Consider the following 19,508-nt stretch of genomic DNA (forward strand, 5'->3'; position numbering starts at 1 on the left):
ATAGAATTATTATTTTATTACTTGAAATATATCTCAATGTTAACTCGTTTGAATTTAAAAATAGAGAGATTAAGGTATAAATTATTTTTAAATTTTTTTAAATAATAATTAATAAAAAAAAAGAAAAAAATAGTCAGCGTGGTAGATTAATTTTGGCGTGTAAAAAGAAAGAAAAAGTTGCTTTCCCTCCTCTTTAAAAGTCTATATACACTCACATGGTCATGCTACTATTTGAAAGGTCCATATAGCTATATCAAGCAGTCTGTTCAGAGAGGGAATATGAGCAAGTGAGAGAGAGACAGAGAGAGAGAGAGAGAGAGAGAGCGCCATGGGAAGACCTCCTTGCTGTGATAAAGTTGGCATCAAGAAGGGTCCATGGACACCTGAGGAGGACATTATTCTAGTTTCTTATATACAAGAACATGGTCCAGGAAATTGGAGATCAGTTCCTACTAATACTGGTAAAAATGCCATATGCTATACATTTATCTTGTCTCTTTTCTGTTATATGTACATGTTTCTGGATTCATATCAGTTTTGCATACATGATCTTTGTTTAGATTTTTCTTTCTTGGGTGATTGAATTATGGGAATTGGAATGTTAATTCTTTATTTTTGGCAAAAGGGTTGTTAAGATGCAGCAAAAGTTGCAGGCTTAGATGGACCAATTACCTCAGACCAGGAATTAAGAGAGGAAATTTCACATCTCATGAAGAAGGGATGATAATTCACTTGCAAGCTTTATTGGGTAACAAGTAAATCCTCAATTTTCTCTTCAACTTTTACATTTTTCACTCACTGGAAATTAAAATTTGCTCATTAATTAATTAACCCCTAATCATTATTATTATTATTATTGATGAAATCTGAATTGGGAAGTTCATTCCTTTGGGTTTGGGCAGATGGGCAGCAATAGCTTCATATCTTCCACAAAGAACAGATAATGATATAAAGAACTACTGGAACACCCACCTGAAGAAGAAGCTAAAGAAGTTCCAATCAGCTATGGACCATCCAATGGCACCACAAGACTCAACAACAACAACTAGCCATCAGTTTGTGTCAAAGAGCTTCAGTGATAGATCAAGAAGCTTAAATTTGAGCCCTAATTCATCAAATCTAAGACTCGATCAAACCTTCTCCAATTATGCATCAAGCACTGAAAACATTTCGCGGCTTCTTGAAGGCTGGATGAGATCATCTCCAAAGCCTAATAATCATGGCACTAATGATCTATTTAAAGAGAAATGGAACCAAAACAACTTGGAGAATGCAGCAGGAAGCATTGGCAATTCAGTGGCTACCACTTCTCATGAGTGTTACAGACAAAAAGCTGAGCAAGAAAGTGGTGGTGATGATCTGATTTCCCATGAAGAGTTTGAATCCATTTTATCTTTTGAGAACCTGAACAATGTTGCATGGGACAAATCCACTTGTGATTCTACCACTGTTTCTACTGTAAAGGGTTGTCATCAAGATTCTGCAAGTGAAGAAAAGGAGAATGATATTATTGCAGTAGCAGACAATAAAGAGAAATCTGACAATAATCCTCCATTATCATTTCTTGAGAACTGGCTCTTGGACGAAGCTGGTACTACTCAAGTGGAAGAATCCATGGAACTTTGTCCAATTTTCTGATCAACCTCTGATCCTTCTTTTATTATTATTATTATTATTTGAATTTTAGGAGCTACAAATTAATCAATAGAGATAAAAGAAAAAAAAGAAGAGTGTTCTGATTTTCTAGGATATAATCTTTTAGTTAGCTGGGATTCTGAGAAGTTGGAATCTCTTAGCAAATGTAATTAAATTTAGCGTCTCTGATTGAAATAATTAAGCAAATTAAGCTACAATTTCCTCTCTTTTTTCTGATTGACATGCATAATGAGAGAAATCAATATGGTTCTTGACGATCCAAATAGAAATTATTTTTATATTTTATTTAAATTAAATATATAAATTGACACTTTGCTTTATTTTATTCTAATATTTTTCTTTATTATTTTTTTTATAACTAATAGATTATCCTTAATGTTCGCCACACACATGTTGATATAATAGAAATATTAATAAAACATCATATCAGCATTATTTATTATAGGATCTCACTTGTCCTTTATTCATACGTATTCACATAACCTAATTCTAACGTTAAATTAAAAATACATAAGCAAATTATATATTCGGCATTTTATTTATTATTTTAAGAAATAACTTATGCTTTAATCAATTATAATAATAGTAAAATTACCCACTTTTGCTAAAAATGAACTGATATAGGCAGATATAATTAGAATAAAGGAAAATTTTTATCTAAACACTATTATATTATGAATTTAATATATAAATATGTGATACTCGTATATTTAATAGGTGAATCTCATCATATATCTTGTGTATTAGATTCATAATAGACCGAGTTTTAAATAAAAACCTCCTAAAATAACACTCAATCTGTTGCTTATAATGTAGAGAGAAGTGGTAATTAAGTAAGTACTTGAAGCAAGAAATTAAATAAAGAAAAGGAGAAAGGAAGAAAAGTGAAAATGAGAAAGAGTCACGAAAGTCTTGCATAACAAATAAGGTAAAAATAAGAGAGGGAAACATGTGATCTTAAATATGCTTTCGGTGAGCAGAATGCTCATGATCTCATGTGTCTACCCATGCAATAACCTTTCACAGGATATGTACACCCAACCCAAATGCCATATCTACTATTCACACCTCTTATGAGATCTACATATTTCTCACCTTCATTTCTAAATAATCTCACCTTCCCATTAAATCAAGATTCATCAAATCAATGAGATTTAGTTTAATGGTATTAAAGTTATCTATATATTTGTAAAGTATCAAATCAAGAATGAAAATGAAATAGGTCGGAATACTGATTGCTCTCTCATCTCTACCCCATAAGAGATCAAGGTCGAGGTGAAAACTTCCTTGTTGGAAAGTGGGGCGGAGCGAGTTTTCTGCATGAATTTTTCTTTTTATTCTTTAACTTTTTTTAAAAAAATGTATTATTATATACTATAAATTTATTTATTAAAAATAAATTATGATTTAAAAAATATACTTAATAATAATAAGTATATATATTTTGTTAAAATTATAATATTTAAATAAATAAAAATAAATTAATTTTTTAATAAATAATAAGTTTTTGGACGGGTCATGGGAATTGATGCAAAAAGACTTTCTTCTCATCCTCACCTCGCACAATATTGGGATTAGAATAGCATCAAGAAAAATTGATCAGAATCGAGGAAGATTGGTTCATATTCGAAAATAATTGTCATTTGCATCTCAAATTAGAATTATTTTCTAATTAAACAAATTCGTTGATTTAATTTAAAAGTAACATGGAAATGAGATCTAGCATATTGTATTTTGGAGTGTATACTAATTTTAGATTTTTTTTTTTAATTAAATAGACAATATTGAATTGAGATAATAATGAGGAGACTCAAACATTAAATTTTCTTTCTCCTTTCTTTTAAAGGTGGAAAAAAACTAATCAATATATTCTTAATTAATAATTGGGAAACATATTTTATTTTACATGTAATTTATATATTAAATGAATTATTAATGTTGGTTGTTAATATGGTAAATGTAGCTCTATAAAGAATGACCAAACAAATTAATGTGCTGTTTTGATGATAAAGCTCATTGGTAAGTTTCAATCATTCTTTTTGCAAAGCAGAACTCATTATCCAATTGGGACAGTTTGAATATAAAGTGAAAAATTTATGGAATAGTACCAGTTTTTGTTGCAAATAAAATTACTCCAATTCAATTTATTAGACAAATGAACTTTATTATGAATAAAACTACAAAATATTGATGAAAATTAAACTAAAAAAAGTAAAAATTATTGGTGCAAATGTGCAAATATTTAAATTTACATTCATGTCATTTGCATACTTTATAAATATACGAAAATAAATACGCAACTAACTTTGTCATATATTGAAATATTTAACTAATGAATAGAGATTGTCAGATTCAAACTCTAAATCTTTTGGTCTGAGAAACTCTGACATCATATTAAAAAATTATTTAATCTAAAAATTTAAATTTATAAATAAGGGCACTGAAAATAATTTTATAACTCTTTATTAAAATGCACATCTACATGCAATTGAATAAATGAAATGGTCCATAAAATGCAAAATCTTTAATGTGTGTTTGATGGCACATAAATATGTTTGGTGTATTTTTAATTATTAACTGTGGCATGATTCGGTATTTTTAATTAAATGTGTAATCTTATTAACTTTTTGCACAGATGCAACACGTACGTATGTAATGAAAATAAGGTATATTTAATACTATGCTGAAAAACATTGAAGGGAAAATCCAGCATTCATAAAAATGAAATCAAGTTGGTTTACACAAAATCTGACAACCCTTAAATCAGAAGGACCAAAGGTCTGGATATAGGACAAAGTTTAAATAGATAACCGACTTCAGTAATCCAAAAGAAATGATGAGGACACGTTTCAATTTTGTATAGGAGCTTTGTAGATTGTAGTCAGTGCTCCACCTTATGATTGGCTAAGAAATTAATGAATCAAATTGCTGCTATAAATATCCTAGTTATTGCCCAATTACTCTCTGATTCCAATCCTTTCATTGTAATCTTTTTCAAAATATTTTTGTTTTAATATAAAAATTTTATAAGTTGCATTTTTATATAATGATTTATACAATATTAAGCTGATGTCCCAAAATATGTCTAAGAGGAAGGTGAATTGGACTTTAAAAATAATTTTCGGTTCTTGCTCAAAACCTTTGAAAATTGCAGCTAGGTTCAACTCAATTGACGAATGTAAAATAGGAATAATACAACTCTATTAACAAGTTGATTCTAATTTAGGCTATATGCAATCAGTATACTGATCTAACAAATTATATCAGCATTCAGCAGAGTTATCAGTAATCTGAACACGTTTTTAACACAGCAACCAAAGCAGTATACCAAATATTCTAACTGACAGCAAATCAAATAACAAGCAGATTATATCAGATGTCAGCAGATTTAGCAGTAAACTGATTTTCTCAGATAGCAGCAAGATTAACAGCAAATGGCCTCAACTTTCATATCAGCAAAAGCATATCAATCATAAAGATAAAATGCATAAATGTAAAGAGCAAGGGTTGAGAAAATGAACACTGAAATTTTTATAGTGGTTCGGCTTCAACTAGCCTACATCCACTCTCTCAAAGATCCCACTTTGAGTCTTCACTTCACTATTCTTCTCTTTTAAAGGCAAGAGACAAAAGCCCTTTACAAATCTTCTCACCAAAGCTTTTACAAGTAGCTTCACACTTCTACCAAGTGTTATCCCAACACTTTATCACAACCAAGCTTCAATAGGTGCTTGAATGACCTCTCATAAATGATAATAAGGTGTTTAAAACTCACTCTCACTCAATACAACAGAATCTATAAAGAAGAGTTGAGTAAATAAGCCAATGATGAGCAATAAATCACTTTGAGTACTTTGAATGAAAGCTTTTACGATTTTGAACAGTGGAGAGACTTTCATTAAGTGCAAAATGGCCAAATGAATGTGTATTTATAGCTTTGAAACGTTTTTTTACCGTTGCAGAACTCATGCGAACGTTACAGATACGAATTTCAAGAAAATAGCCGTTATTTTATCGTTTTCTGCGATGTTGTGCAGAGTTGAGACAGTTAGCATACTTGAGAAAATAGCAAACCAGTTAGCATACTAAAATAAGTAGCAAACCAGTTAGCATACCAGGAAAACTTTTTTGCATAACTTTCAAAACTATAAAACTTTACACCAAATCATAGTCAAACACTTTTTTAGGCCAATAATGATATTTAAAAGAAAAATCTTTTGAGGGATTAAAAATAAGTATCATTGACTTTTACTCCTCAATTCTTTTCACAAGTAATCCTAAAAATAAAACTTCACTTTTATACTATATGTACCTTCAATTCTGATTTTCAATGCAACCTTGGAAGGTAATATTTTCTTCTTTTATCTCCTTTGATTCGTCCTGTGTTATCCTTAGAATGTCATCTTTACTTCAGAAGCACGAATCCATCATGAAATCCTTTTGTCCTTTTTCTTTGAGATACACAACACTTAAAAACAATGTTAGTTTGATTCTAGTTGAGTCTTGGTATCATCAAAATCTATGCTCCTTTGAGCTTATGGGGTCAACATAAGCTTAGTAATTTTTAAATTAAATATTTACTATAAGATTCATATAAAACTAATATACCCATTATTAGCTAGTGTACTCAATGTAGATTTAAATTTTATTTGGTAATATTAATTGTTTAATTAGTTATTAACTGCTTTACTAGATGTAATTGTTTTATACTAATAATTAGTGATTAGTTATTTATATAGTTATTAAAGTAGAAATATTTAATAAAAATAATTATTAAATTAATTATTAAATATAAAAATAATAATAAAATTTTATTAATTATAATCAAAATATTTTTTTAATCTCTAAATATTAATAAAAATATTATATTTTAATTCTAATTAAAATATTAAATATTACTTTAAAGTTATTATTAAATAAAATTATAATCAAATTACTACTTAATTTTAATTTAATAATATTAAATTATTTTTAAATTATAATATTTTATAAAAAAATTAATAAAAAGAGTTGACACTAAAGTCTTTGTCATAATGTGAAAAGGGGATGCTAAAAGTCCACTACAATTAGTGATCCTTTTTTGAATGGCTTTAGTAATATGGGCCACCAATTTCCTCATTTAGATCATAACCATGACATCATTACCTTGTTAAACTATTCTTGGAAAAATCCAAAACATCCTTGTCAATGATAATGAAATTTCTTGTCTATAATGACATTGTAATAGGTATGTTTATAGAGTTTAAGCTATTATAAGAATAAGTATATCCATAGCTAGATTAATTTTTTACATATAAATTTATATATATTATATATACATTAATTAATTTTATATATATTTTAATATAAATATTTAATCTAATGATAATTAAACTCATTATCATATAAATTCAAACTTATATTAGATACACTCTACTATAATTTCTAATTATATGAGAAATCTTTCCTCCAACACCATTTTCAATAGATATTCTTTGAAATTTAATTTTTTTTAGATAAATTATTATTTAATCTATATATTTTAATAAAATTAATTATTTAATTTTTATATTTTTAAAAAATATATTATTTAGTCCATATATTTTACCTCTATTAAATTGTTTAATTCTTCTGTCAATTTTTTTGTTAGTTAATACTAGTTAAACTATTATTTAGTCTCTCTATTTTAATGAAAGTAATTAGTTAGTCTCTATATTTTAGAAAAACATATTAGTTAATCCTGTAATTTGACTTCGTTAATTATTTAGTCTCATAATTATTTTTTATATCTAAACTATAATAATTATCTCTCTCTTATTTATCTCTTATTTTCTCTTATTTTTATCTCCATGTTGCTTCTTCTCTACGCTTGCACCCTTCTCCCCCTCGTTCTCTATTTATTTTCATCTGTTAATAAAAACGGTACAAATTGTCTATATAAAAAATTTAATTAGTTTACTTAAATTTGTAAGTAATAAAAAAAAATTATTTTTCAGTAATAAAAATATAAAAAAGATGTCCAAAGAATTGGAAATTTATAAAAATATAAATTCAGATTTAGTTTCCACATAGTAAGATTTCTATTTTTATCTAATAATATATTTTTTAAAATACATTGACCAACTAATTAGTTTCACTAAAATAGTAAGACTAAATAGTAGTGTTTTTGAAAATATAAGTATTAACTAATTAGTTTTCTTAAAATAGATGGATTAAATAGTCATTTTAATAGAATAAATAATGAAAAATTTGACGGAGAGACTAAATAGTTTAACGAATGCAAAATACATAGATTAAATAGTGTATTTTTTAAAATACAAGAATCAAGCAATTAATTTCGTTAAAATACAAGGACTAAATAATAAATTTTCCTTTTTTTTTTAATTTTTACTTATCTTAAAGAATGAAGAAAATGTCAAACAGTTAAATTAGTAGATAAAATCATCCTAGAATCCCTTTTTCTCTCACATGAGCCGTAGAACTTAATGACTAAAGAACTACCCATACATGTATGAGAGAGAAAATGACCAAGCGATGATTCACTTTCACTAATAATTTTCTCAGTATTAATGAGTGGCCACTTGTCCCTGAGGAGGCTGATCAATCCATCACAATCACCACTGCTTAAAAGTCATTGGTATGGATTGGTGGATAAGACCAATACTATCATACGGTACATAACTTTTTCATCTTCCAGAGGAATGATCCTGTATACCAACAGCACAAAAGAACAGGCAAGAAAGTTGATAACTGAAATTTTCTTCCACAAGAAAATGGTTCATCTATCATATATTCCTTGTTTAATGGGATCAGAAACACTTACTTGCCATTAAAGGTAGTGAGTTCTTTTAAGAATTGAACACCACACAGTAGAGCACAAAATCTTTACAAGCTACAACACCTTCATTTCTGACATTGACTGTTTAATCCAGAGCTACCTGCACATGATATTTTATAGCATGTTCAATGGCATGATAAGCACCCCTACATCTTGGTCAGCGTACCCAAACTCTTGTCCCAGACGATGCACGGACACTGAGAGAGACCAAAATATGAAAGCAAATAAAATATATTTTGGACTTTTGCTTTTACAGTTTACACTCAAATTCTGCTTGTCTGAATTGCTCATACAATAACCAAGAATCTGTCTTGAGAGGAAAGCTATACCTGCAGAGAGAGAGGGTTCAAGTTGAGTGATCCAGGAACATTCACCGGAGAGAAACTTAATCAGAAAAACCATTTACCTACTGATACAATACAATGGTCCGTGCTTCAAAATGCAAGAAATGCTCCAATTTCAGAGATATCTTGACTATCTTGGTTGCATATTTTGAGCCTCTTCATATATAGATTGAAAAAGCACAGTAGGTATATACCTCTCACCAAAGCTTGGAAATATAACCTATGAAAACATAGAAAGGCAAATTAGATGTGATATCGGCTTGAGAATAACATGCTCATAATATTATTGTGTATTTACACTGCATATGACAATACATATGCTTGTCTACATCTTGATTTTTAATGAAAGTTTGTGCATGGGGAGGCAGATTATGTAGAGCTTCCAAGAATGGAACATTGGATATCCTATTAAAACTGAAAAAGAATAACTTGTCCCAGAAAGAATTTGTCTACAGTCCATTGTATTTTCCTTTTTCTGGAAGCTTAGATACAATTATATTGTTACCTCCAAATTTGTTTCATATGGGGTATTTATTTTTACCTTTAGGAATTGAGTTTAAAACATGCTCCAAAAAAACCATAAACTCAATCCCCAAAGGTAAAGGCTGTGACCAATTTTAATTCAAATCAAGAACAGACCCCACTTGGCACTCAGAGTGGGTTTGGTTAGGCTCTTACTGATCCTCACATTGGTTTTACTTCCAAAATCCCTTTCAGGTGGTTTTGGAATAAGGTGCCTTGTAGACCAGCCCCTCTCGTGCTGGTCATGGTTAAGCCCAAAGTTCTTGGTCATCATGAAGTTCCCAAGGGACGAAGTAAACTGGCTTAAAATCAACATTAGTGAGCACTAAGTGACAATTTCACTAAAAATTTGAATTTCAGATAAATAGTCACAAATTGAAAATAAACATGCACAATCTCATAAAGTTTTTTTTTTTTCTAATTTACAATTAAACTATATTTACTTACTGTAATGAGCTTTCCAGCGTTCTCAAGCCTTTTTCCTAAACTGATTGCAGCAACTGCAGCAGCTCCTGATGAAATACCAACCTAGAGAATCAAGGAAAATTAAATTATAATATCCAAGCTTGTACTTATTCATTATTTATAAATAAGAGGCTCTTAAGCTCATACTGTCACATTTGTAATAGCCAGTACTGGTTAAAAAAGAACACTTTTTTTTTTCAAAATGAAGTTACGTCTAAGATTATTTTCTGGTCAGCATCAAGCTAAGCAAATTCCAGAAATGCTAAATAATTAACCAGCCACTCTGAAATTTCTTAGCAAAACCTTGAAAGTGAAACCATTAAAAAATAAAAGCAGAAGAAGAAATAAGGAATACTAATAAGAAACTCTATGCTGAAAGATCTTTGCGTATTACCAGCAAACCTTCCTCCAAGGTTAGTCTCCTAGCCATTTCAATGGCTTCATCATTTGTGACCTACATTTTTGTGTCAACAAATTTAAATCAAACAATTCATCTGACTGAATTAGCTAGTGATAATACTAAATTTAAGGGATCATTTCCAACCAAGAAGTAAAATCCGATCAAGTGCAACATGCAAAAGTTTGGATCATATGCAATGAGTAATGACTTCTCCGCAAATCCCAAAGAAAGCATATTCATAAACGAAGCCCATAGAAGAACAAGAAATTTATAGTGGCAGCCATTTAGTGAAGAACTGATAACAAGGCCAGAAGGTTACAAAATCCTTTCTTTTGGATAAATGAATTAAAAAATCATTGCCAGAAAATAGTTGGGCACTAGATGTGAACATTGATATTGTGAAAAGCACTATCTATAATGTGGAAAAACAGGGGAGACATGCAGATTAAACAGTTAGAAATGATGAACATCCATATTTATTTTACTCAGCAAGAACAGTTCTTTGGCCAAAAAGAAAAAAGGAACAGTATATTTAAAATGCATATTTATGTGTTGTGTACATCATATACAACTCCATTATATAAAAGAGAAGAACAAAGAGTTCCCTTTACGTTGCACCTTGTAAACCATTCTTTCACAATAATTCCCTATTATGTAAGAGACTTCTATCAACTGATCTTGGTTTTTCCAACAAAAAGAAAAAAGAAAGACTTTTTGAAGCCACCATCACCTTGATAACCTCATCAAGCAATTTCACATCCAAGATGCTGGGTATATAACCTACACCAAGATGTCGTTAGCCAGGAACAGTGAAGAGAGACCAATTTCTTCTCTAAGAAAATAAATTAAAAAATTGTAATAAGATTGAAGACAGATACAAAGATTTCCACCTGGGTTTTCTCCTGAGATAACACTCCTTTCAGCAGGCTCCACACCAACCACCTAAGTAAACAAGAATTAACATTGCTCATGATGCCGTATAGAAGAAATAAAAACAGGAAAAATAAGCTGCAGTAAAACAAATTTGCACTTTACAAGGTCATGTACAAATCACACTTTGTGTGTCCTTCAAAGGGACAAGCCATATGCAAATAATCACATAACTATCACAACATGATCTCCTCTTTGACTTTGCAAAGTAAAATACTTTTGCAAAAATACCCAACTTGATAATTTAACTAATGATAGGTAAAGCAATCGAGTTACCAGGACATCAGACATTTAACAAGGATATGATTATCGAAATACGAAGAAAGAACACTTCTTATAGCAATTGATGGCTCCATATCAGGGTCCTCGTGGATTCAGACTAAAATTACGGATATTCTTATTCTGTTAGCTGAAGTCAAACAACTCAACTCAACTAAGCCTTTATCCCAAAAATTTGGGGTCGGCTATATGGATTCGCTTTCTCCACTCTAAACGATTTTGGGTTAAATCCTCATGATCTCATCACAAGTCAAATACACCACAACTAAATACTAATAAAATAAAATATAACAGAAATCAGACCAAGCAGAGACGTCCATTATAAAAACGTTGCATATAACTTACATGTAAATGACATATAATTAAAGGCTGTCTTCCTCAAATTTATATGATCATCTAAGGCTGTGTCTTCCATTTTATCTTCCTTTATCATATACTGCCAACAGCTAGATGCAATACCAGGAATGAGAACTATACTCAATGCCAAAGACATTCTGTTTGTTTAATGCTTGTATTGAGCAAAACATTCCCACATTGGAACAAAACTTGGTTTTTGGCAACTACATATATCCTCTAATTTTATGATTTTCTTTCTCCTATTTCTTTCTTTCTTTCTTTTGTTTTTCAATCTTCCCTTCTTCTTTCTTTATTTTCCAGTCAGAATTAAACTTTAAGAGGCAAAGCATAAAAAAATTAAAGAAATAATAAAAGAAAACCCAAGTGAATGAGTGGAAAATATTTCCTATAAGTTGGCAATTTTTAAGTAACAAGTTATTTCAGCATGCTAGTTGCCTTAGATGCACACATACTATGCTAAACTTATCAACATAATGAAGTGATAGGCTTTGGAGTTTCTCATCAAAGCATGATGCCCACCTTAATTTCTTTGTTCATCATTTTCAAGAAACGTCCAGTGCCTGTTATAGTACCACCAGTTCCCATTCCAGCAACAAGAATGTCAACATTTCCTAAAGTATCCTCCCATATTTCAGGTCCTGTAGTTTCAAAGTGGGCCTGTAATTTATGCAAGGAAACTTTTAATGAAATATGTATAAGAGAAAACACTAAGGTGCAACCAAGGGACTTGTAAATGGTGTGAGAAGCAGCATGAATAACCTTTGTATTAGCAACATTCTCAAACTGTTGAAACAAGTATGCATTTGGTGTCCTGAGAACAATTTCTTCAGCCTTATCAACGGCGCCTTTTAGGCCTTTATCTGGGTCAGTCAAAACAATGTCTGCTCCAAATGCACGTAAAAGGACCCTTCTTTCAAGACCTATGGATGCAGGCATGGTGACAATAAGTTTGTATCCTTTAGCTGCCGCAACAAAAGCAATACCAAGTCCTGTATTTCCACTTGTTGGTTCAACTAATATGCTCTGCACAAAGATAAGATTCATTATGTGCTATATATAATCATATTAAGTCTAGATTTCACCCTCTCATAGAACATGTGGAACAAAAAACTCACAACTAACCTTCCCCAGAGAAATCTCTCCACTTTCTTCAGCTTCAGATATCATACTGTAACCAATCCTGGAATAACAACCATTGACAAATTTATAACATCAGCTGAATATAACAAATCTCTTATGAGGCTCAAGAAAACTATTGAAAACTTAACAAATATTTTATGTACTAAGGTCATTCATCAATTGTAAAGCAAGATAATTAAGATCATGCACAAAATTTGTGCTGATAAAGATACGTCTTTAACCCAATTATGTGATGTATCATACATTATGATAACAAAAATTATCAATCATACATTACATTTACTATAAATGGGTGACCTAAAGACTGTCAATGAAGCAAACTAAATGTATAATGCCACTTTATTCGATACAAAAGAAAAATTACCTATCTTTGACACTCCGACAAGGTTCCATGGATTCAAGTTTTGCAGCAATATTTGACACACAGCCCTCTGTAACTTTGTTGAGATATATCATTGGTGTTCTTCCAATTAACTACATCAATTTAGCACAGCTGTTCAAATCAGTAAAGATTTTGAAACATAAGCATTTTAAGAAAGTATTAAGCTACACATTTTCTCAATAATTTTTGTTAAAAAAATACAACTTCATACTGGTTATCTAAATTTTTTTTTCTCCAATTTATAAATAAAATTCCATTAGTTTAAAGACAAACTGAAAACTGAATATCATGTCTAAAACAGGGACAAATAAGCAAAAACCAATGGCAAAATCATTAATTTGGTTGATAACCAGAGGCAACAGTAAAAAAACAAAGTTCAGAATAGACCTGGGTGACGTCCTCTGCTATGTTGACGGCGTCAAGTTCTTCTTCTTCTTCCTGCTGCTCATCCTCCTCTGCGGTGGTTGTCCGTAAAAGGGAAGGAGCCTTGGCCTTAGCATAGATTAAAATTGAAGCTTCTCTTTTTGTAGCAAAAGACCCATTAGCGGAAGTAAAGGTGAAAGTTTTGAAAGGTGCAAAACTAGACCGAGGGGAAACAATGGAGGGAAAAGGAGGAAGGAGGAGAAAAGAAGAACAAAGGGCCATGGAGGCTGGACAGAGGTTTTTGAGAGGTTTATAATTTGCAAGATTATTAGGAATGAAGCTATCCAGTGTAGGGGTATATTATTCTCAGTATTTGCCAAATTGCCCTTGACGTTTTGTTTATTTTAAAAATTCAATATTTCTTCTTCATTGGGCCACTTCTATGAGCCTACGTACAATTACCTATTCTAATTTCATTTTTGGGATCAATTTCTCAAAATTAAATTTCATTTCTATATAAATAGAGTGATTTAGGCTTCATTCGTACTGAGGTTGGTCAATTAAAATTAGTTTTTTTAAAAAAGTATTATTTTAAATATTATTAAAAAAATATCTAATTATTTTAAAATTTTTTTATAATTAAAATATGTTAAATTTAATTTTAATTATTAATATATTTTGAGACAATATTTTTCTTGACAGCCAACAGACCTTTAATATATTTTCCATTTACACACTAGAGCTGAAGCAGCCAATGTTTCATAAATCATGTAATAGCGGAGAGAAAAACAGAAGGTGGATAAATAGTTATTGGGTAAATTATAATTTAATAAAACCTACCCATTAACTTTTATTTATATTTTTAACAGGCACTTATTGAATTTTTAATATTTTAATAAATTGACAAGTCAATTCTACCATTAAAATCATAATTAAAATATCATTAATTATAATTAAAATAATTAAAATATTATTTTTTAATATAAAATAATTTTATTTTTAAATTTTGCTTTAATAAAATAGAATCAATTATTGTGGATCCCATTAAATTAAAAAATTTTAAATTTAAATTATAATTATTAAAAAAATATAATGGGGAATTGAAGATCATTTGCTAGAAATAGAAGCCAAATGCCTTAAGCTCTCATTTAAAAATTTTCTGTTTCTCTTTTTACAAAAATATCCAAAATCTGCAGTGAGTACAGGTAGCAATTCTCAACTAAGAGAATGCACTGAAACTCTCACCTTTCTAGTTTCTAAGCAGCAAAACCTATTTTTTTCTCATGAAAAGATCTGAGGTCATTGCCAAGATACAAATGTTAATTTCCCTTTCTCACCAAAAATTGCTGGGTGTTGGTATTTTTCTCAACTCTCTATGGTTGAGCATACGAGATTGTAAGAATCTCTTGGACTTGTGTATCTTCATTCTCATGGCCGGGACCTTTCTGGCCACGGCCTGCCATATCATTTGAACAGCATCACCTTCCTTTGATGGGTATTGAAACTCAAAGAAATGTTCCACCTCTTTCAATTTCTGCCACATTCGGGTCCATTCATCCTTCCCAATGCCCCTGATCAAATTTATGAGGAACTTTTCTTTGACAGCATCTGACGTACGAACAAATATGCAGAACTGAGAGTAGTCAAGAACTTCCTCATAAGGGAGCTCAATGTCATCGCTGATGATGACTGGAACACAGTGGCTTGCAATGGCATCAAAGAGACGGTTTGATGAGGGAGTGTCACCTGCAATATTGAGGCAAAATTTCGAGGAGTGCATTCCCTGGGAAGCTTTGCTGATTCCATCCTTTTGAACACTTCCAAATTGGAAATGCACATCTTTTTCATCTTTTAGAAGGTAAAACAATTCTTGCCGAGCAAGGCCACCCTAATAATGACAAACCCAAAAGTAATGAATCAGGTATAAACAAAGTGCAACCTTACTAAGAGGCAAAGAATATTAAAGGAATGAAGTTTAATTAAAAGTTTTCAATCACTTTGAAAGGATGGCATCCAGAATCCAGTGGGTGCAAACTGACAGTCCAAAATAATAAAGTTGATTACATGACCACACAAAGATGAAAAGATCAATTGAAAATTATCTTGGGGAAATTTTCATTAAGCTGATTCCCATGAGCTGTAGCTAGTAGCTGCTCTTCATCCTCAAAAGATGCCCTACAGAATATTTAACACTAACACAACAGATCCAGCATTGCTAGTAATTGCACAAAAACACAGCAGAACAGTCCATGTGGGTTTCAGCAATGCTTTTCCATAAAAGGTTAATCATCAGTCAAGTTTTGCTCAAGGGCTAAATAAATGTTAGGTTGTTACCGAAAAAGAATTAAGCCATTATCACTCTTTGCCTTGGTCCATCAGAAGAAATATCATCCAATTTAAATTTAGCCTGTAGCACCTTAAACATGAAATTTTCAACATATAAAATAATCTTTTGATTCACAGAGCAAGATTTTGATCAAATGCCCCACAAGTATTGATGGATGTATGATAAGACTCGTTCTTCTTTTCTTGTCAAGGAAGGATGAAGTATTCTTACAACACCCTCCCACCTGCCCCCCACAAAAAAAAAAAGGCACATACCCATACCGGGACATCCATTGTTTGAGATCAAGGGAAAGGAGTGCATCGTGTGAATCAACACAATAAAATCTTTAAAATCTTCCCTCATTTAACTCATGCAACTCCAGAAGAACTCTAAAACCCAAAATTTTATCCTGCATATGTTGCACAAATTTATGCACAACTCAAAACCCACTGCACATGCATGTCCAATATAACACTTTACCCTTTTCCCAAACAACTAAATAAACCTTGACAGAGTCCTGATCATCTCATACTTTCTCCAAAACCCCAGAGATTTTGAGAACCAATCTTTTTGTATGTAATCTGGGGTGCAATCTATCCAATAGTTCATTTTGTCTAATGTGTTTAAACATGAATTCCAGTAAATTAAGCCCCTCTTTTAACTCAGTTCTATAGAAGACAAGAAATACAAGTGAAACACATGACATCAAGCAAAAACTAGACATGTAACACAAGTTTTGTCACAAAGGAGCCTATATAAGTGGAGAATGCAAAAAATAAAATTCTAAAAAGGGTAACGTTTTCATTTTCCTTGAAAGAAAATTAAAAGAAAGAATTAACAGAAAATGTATTAAAGAGGAAGAGCACTTACATCTTTCCTGTATATGGCTCCTTGAAAGTACAGTAATATTGGGCGGCTGTCAAAGTTAGACAAGTCATCAACATAGCTTCTGATTACATGTTTGTAAGGTGCAATTACATCTTTGTCAACATTTGCTATATTGGGGGGATACCTCCCAAAGTCTGCCAGTATGAACATTGCTGGCCATAGCTTCATCCTTGCATCTAACATGCTATTTGGATGGTGAGCCAAGATGACATGATCTCGCCCCCCTGACCTCTTCCATTCCCTTTGTGATGTCACAAACTTTACCAGCTTCTCTTGCAACAACTTGTTCTTGCTCTTCTTTTGATGTGGATTTACCTTTGAATATCGGTTATAACTCAGCGAAGAAAAGAATGGTACAAATATGACATCAGCTTCACTAGAATTTCGGACTCTTACAGCACTACCAGCTCTAGGAATACCAGGAGTTTCAGAAGCAAGAAGATCCAATGTAAGCCAATATTCTATACTATGCTGCAAGTTCAATCCACCAGGATATGTAGGTATTTTAGTTCTAAGATCAGGCCAAACACTATCCCCTTGTGGAGTCCAGTCTAAGAGCTCAAAATGAAACTCTGCTGGCAAATCATACATGAAAACCTTAAGGGGTTCTTTGTTATTCTCGTTATGAGTATTGCATTTCACATCTTTCTCAGCAACTTTCTCTTTGGGTGTTTCTTCTTCTTCTCCTCCGCCTTCTCTATTTCCAAGTGGGGTTTCAACATCATTTTGATTCCAGGACTGGAAACTACCATCATCGATTATAGAATGAAATGGATTGGCTAAAAAAGTATGATCAACGAAGTTAGGGCGGCCCGCAGAACGCAGCACAAAGAACCAAGATAATATGAACAAGGCCAAAATGAATGAGAATAAGCAAAGCAAATATTTCCTAGAAACAACCCCGAGGGATGAGACATGCTTCTCAGCCATTGCTAATCAAAAAATAAATCAGCAATGTCTCCTAACAAAAATCAAATCCATATGCAATGCCAAAAAACATATCCTAAGAAGCTAAGAGAAAAACAAGCAGGAGAAACTATGAGTATCAATCTCCAGTCCAGAGACAAATAAAAACATAAATATGAATAAAATCACACATGGGTAAAGCTAGTAATCATTAGTGCTACTTGCATTGGCTAAAATTCCTCAAATAGACTCCACTCCAGTAAATGAAATATCTCTGTAGAAAGATTCAACTTGACGATATGACCCATAAATCAAAGCCCAGAAATTCTTTCCTATTTTGCTACCGCATTTTCCCCCTCCACATTGCCTATAACGACAAAAATCAACTCAATGTGAAAGCACCATTGATAACACAAGTAAACCCAGCTCATAACCAAATCCAACCTACCGAGAGGGAAACACCCCCAAGTAAGAAAATGGGAAACAACCCAGAAAAGACAAATGAGAGGAAAATTGACAGGGAAAATTGGATTTTTGTTGTTCTTTGGTGAGCGAAAAAGAAATGGCATTTGCGGAATCGTACCGTAGAGGAAAAAGAAAGATTAAGACACCAAAATTGTTGTTGGTGGATGTTGAAAATGAAACACTTCGTTTGTATTTCTGTTAGAGCTATCTTCCCTGCGAAACTTCTCTCTCTTGAGTGCAAAACACTAATGGAGTTAGCGTTGGAATAGGGTCCATCTGTGGAAGCGGGCTTTCCACCATCTCTCTCCCTCAATTCTATTAGTTTTTCTTTTTTATTTAGAGATAACTATTAAAAAAAATCCTATATTTTTTAAAAAAAATTTTTAATTATCCATACCATAAAAATTTTAAATTAAATATAAATTTTTTAACTCCTACTCCACATAAAAATATGCTATTGTATGCATGATTTAATTGTAATTAACTAAAAAAAGAAAGATATGTCTTTTAACCAAAGAAAAAAAAATATATATTATATTAATATGTATTTGAAGTGTGCACTTAAAAATTTTTTAATATTGACAGATGAAATAATGATGTTAGATTAAAATATTCTGACAGATTAAAAATATGCATTTTAAAGTAAAAAAAATATGTTAATATGAAAAATACTACATATTATTAAAGTCAGGGGGTAAGTATTTAGTTTAAATCGAATTGAACCGAATCAAATCATGAAAATCAAATTATATATTTTAGAAACCGAATCGAATCAAAATGGATGAAAAATCGAATAGAAACTGAACAGCTCTATTTAAGTTCAGTTCGATTCAAACCGATCGGTTTTGATTTTAAATTAATTTTTTAATTTGAATTTAATTTTCAAGTTATTTGATCTGATTTTGATTTTGGTTTGAACTTAATAAACATTAATCAATAAAATTAAACAATTTATATATAAAAAATTATATATAATTCATAAATTGTCCATAAAAATAAATTAATTTAAAAATTAATAAAATTATTTGGTTCTGTTTGATTTAATCAATTTTTTTCTTTTAAAAATTGAATCAAACCGAAATAAATGAAGTTTTTATAATATAAAACCGAACTAAACATAATTATCTTAAGAACCGAACCTAATTATCTTAAAAACAGAACCGAATTATTAAATTAAAGCGATTTAATTTGATTTATTCAGTTTAAACCGAATAATGCTCACCCTTAGTTAAAGCTATATGATATCATGTTGTACTTAATGAAATAAT

At 30.9% G+C, this 19,508-nt stretch overlaps 2 protein-coding genes across 2 annotated transcripts; one reads left to right on the plus strand and one right to left on the minus strand.

Moving 5' to 3' along the window:
- The first annotated feature begins 233 nt into the window (after positions 1-233).
- On the plus strand, positions 234-1,862 carry LOC110655756 (transcription factor MYB60). The gene is made up of 3 exons (XM_021812203.2): positions 234-461; positions 626-755; positions 903-1,862. Exons 1-3 carry the CDS (start codon positions 329-331, stop codon positions 1,636-1,638), a joined length of 999 nt encoding a protein of 332 aa, XP_021667895.2. The 5' UTR covers positions 234-328; the 3' UTR covers positions 1,639-1,862.
- Positions 1,863-7,990: 6,128 nt separating this feature from the next.
- LOC110655709 (uncharacterized) lies at positions 7,991-18,559 on the minus strand. Its single transcript, XM_058147623.1, has 14 exons — positions 16,852-18,559; positions 14,990-15,543; positions 13,680-13,995; positions 13,275-13,384; positions 12,893-12,950; positions 12,530-12,793; positions 12,290-12,427; positions 11,095-11,146; positions 10,935-10,984; positions 10,199-10,258; positions 9,787-9,867; positions 8,880-9,037; positions 8,459-8,802; positions 7,991-8,342 (listed from the first exon to the last, which is right to left on the minus strand). The coding sequence occupies exons 1-12, from the start codon at positions 17,797-17,799 to the stop codon at positions 8,948-8,950; spliced, it is 2,721 nt and encodes a 906-aa protein (XP_058003606.1). The 5' UTR covers positions 17,800-18,559; the 3' UTR covers positions 7,991-8,342; positions 8,459-8,802; positions 8,880-8,947.
- Between the last annotated feature and the right edge of the window lie 949 nt (positions 18,560-19,508).

This window comes from Hevea brasiliensis, chromosome 5 (genome assembly GCF_030052815.1).
Source record: "Hevea brasiliensis isolate MT/VB/25A 57/8 chromosome 5, ASM3005281v1, whole genome shotgun sequence".
NCBI classification, from domain to species: domain Eukaryota; kingdom Viridiplantae; phylum Streptophyta; class Magnoliopsida; order Malpighiales; family Euphorbiaceae; genus Hevea; species Hevea brasiliensis.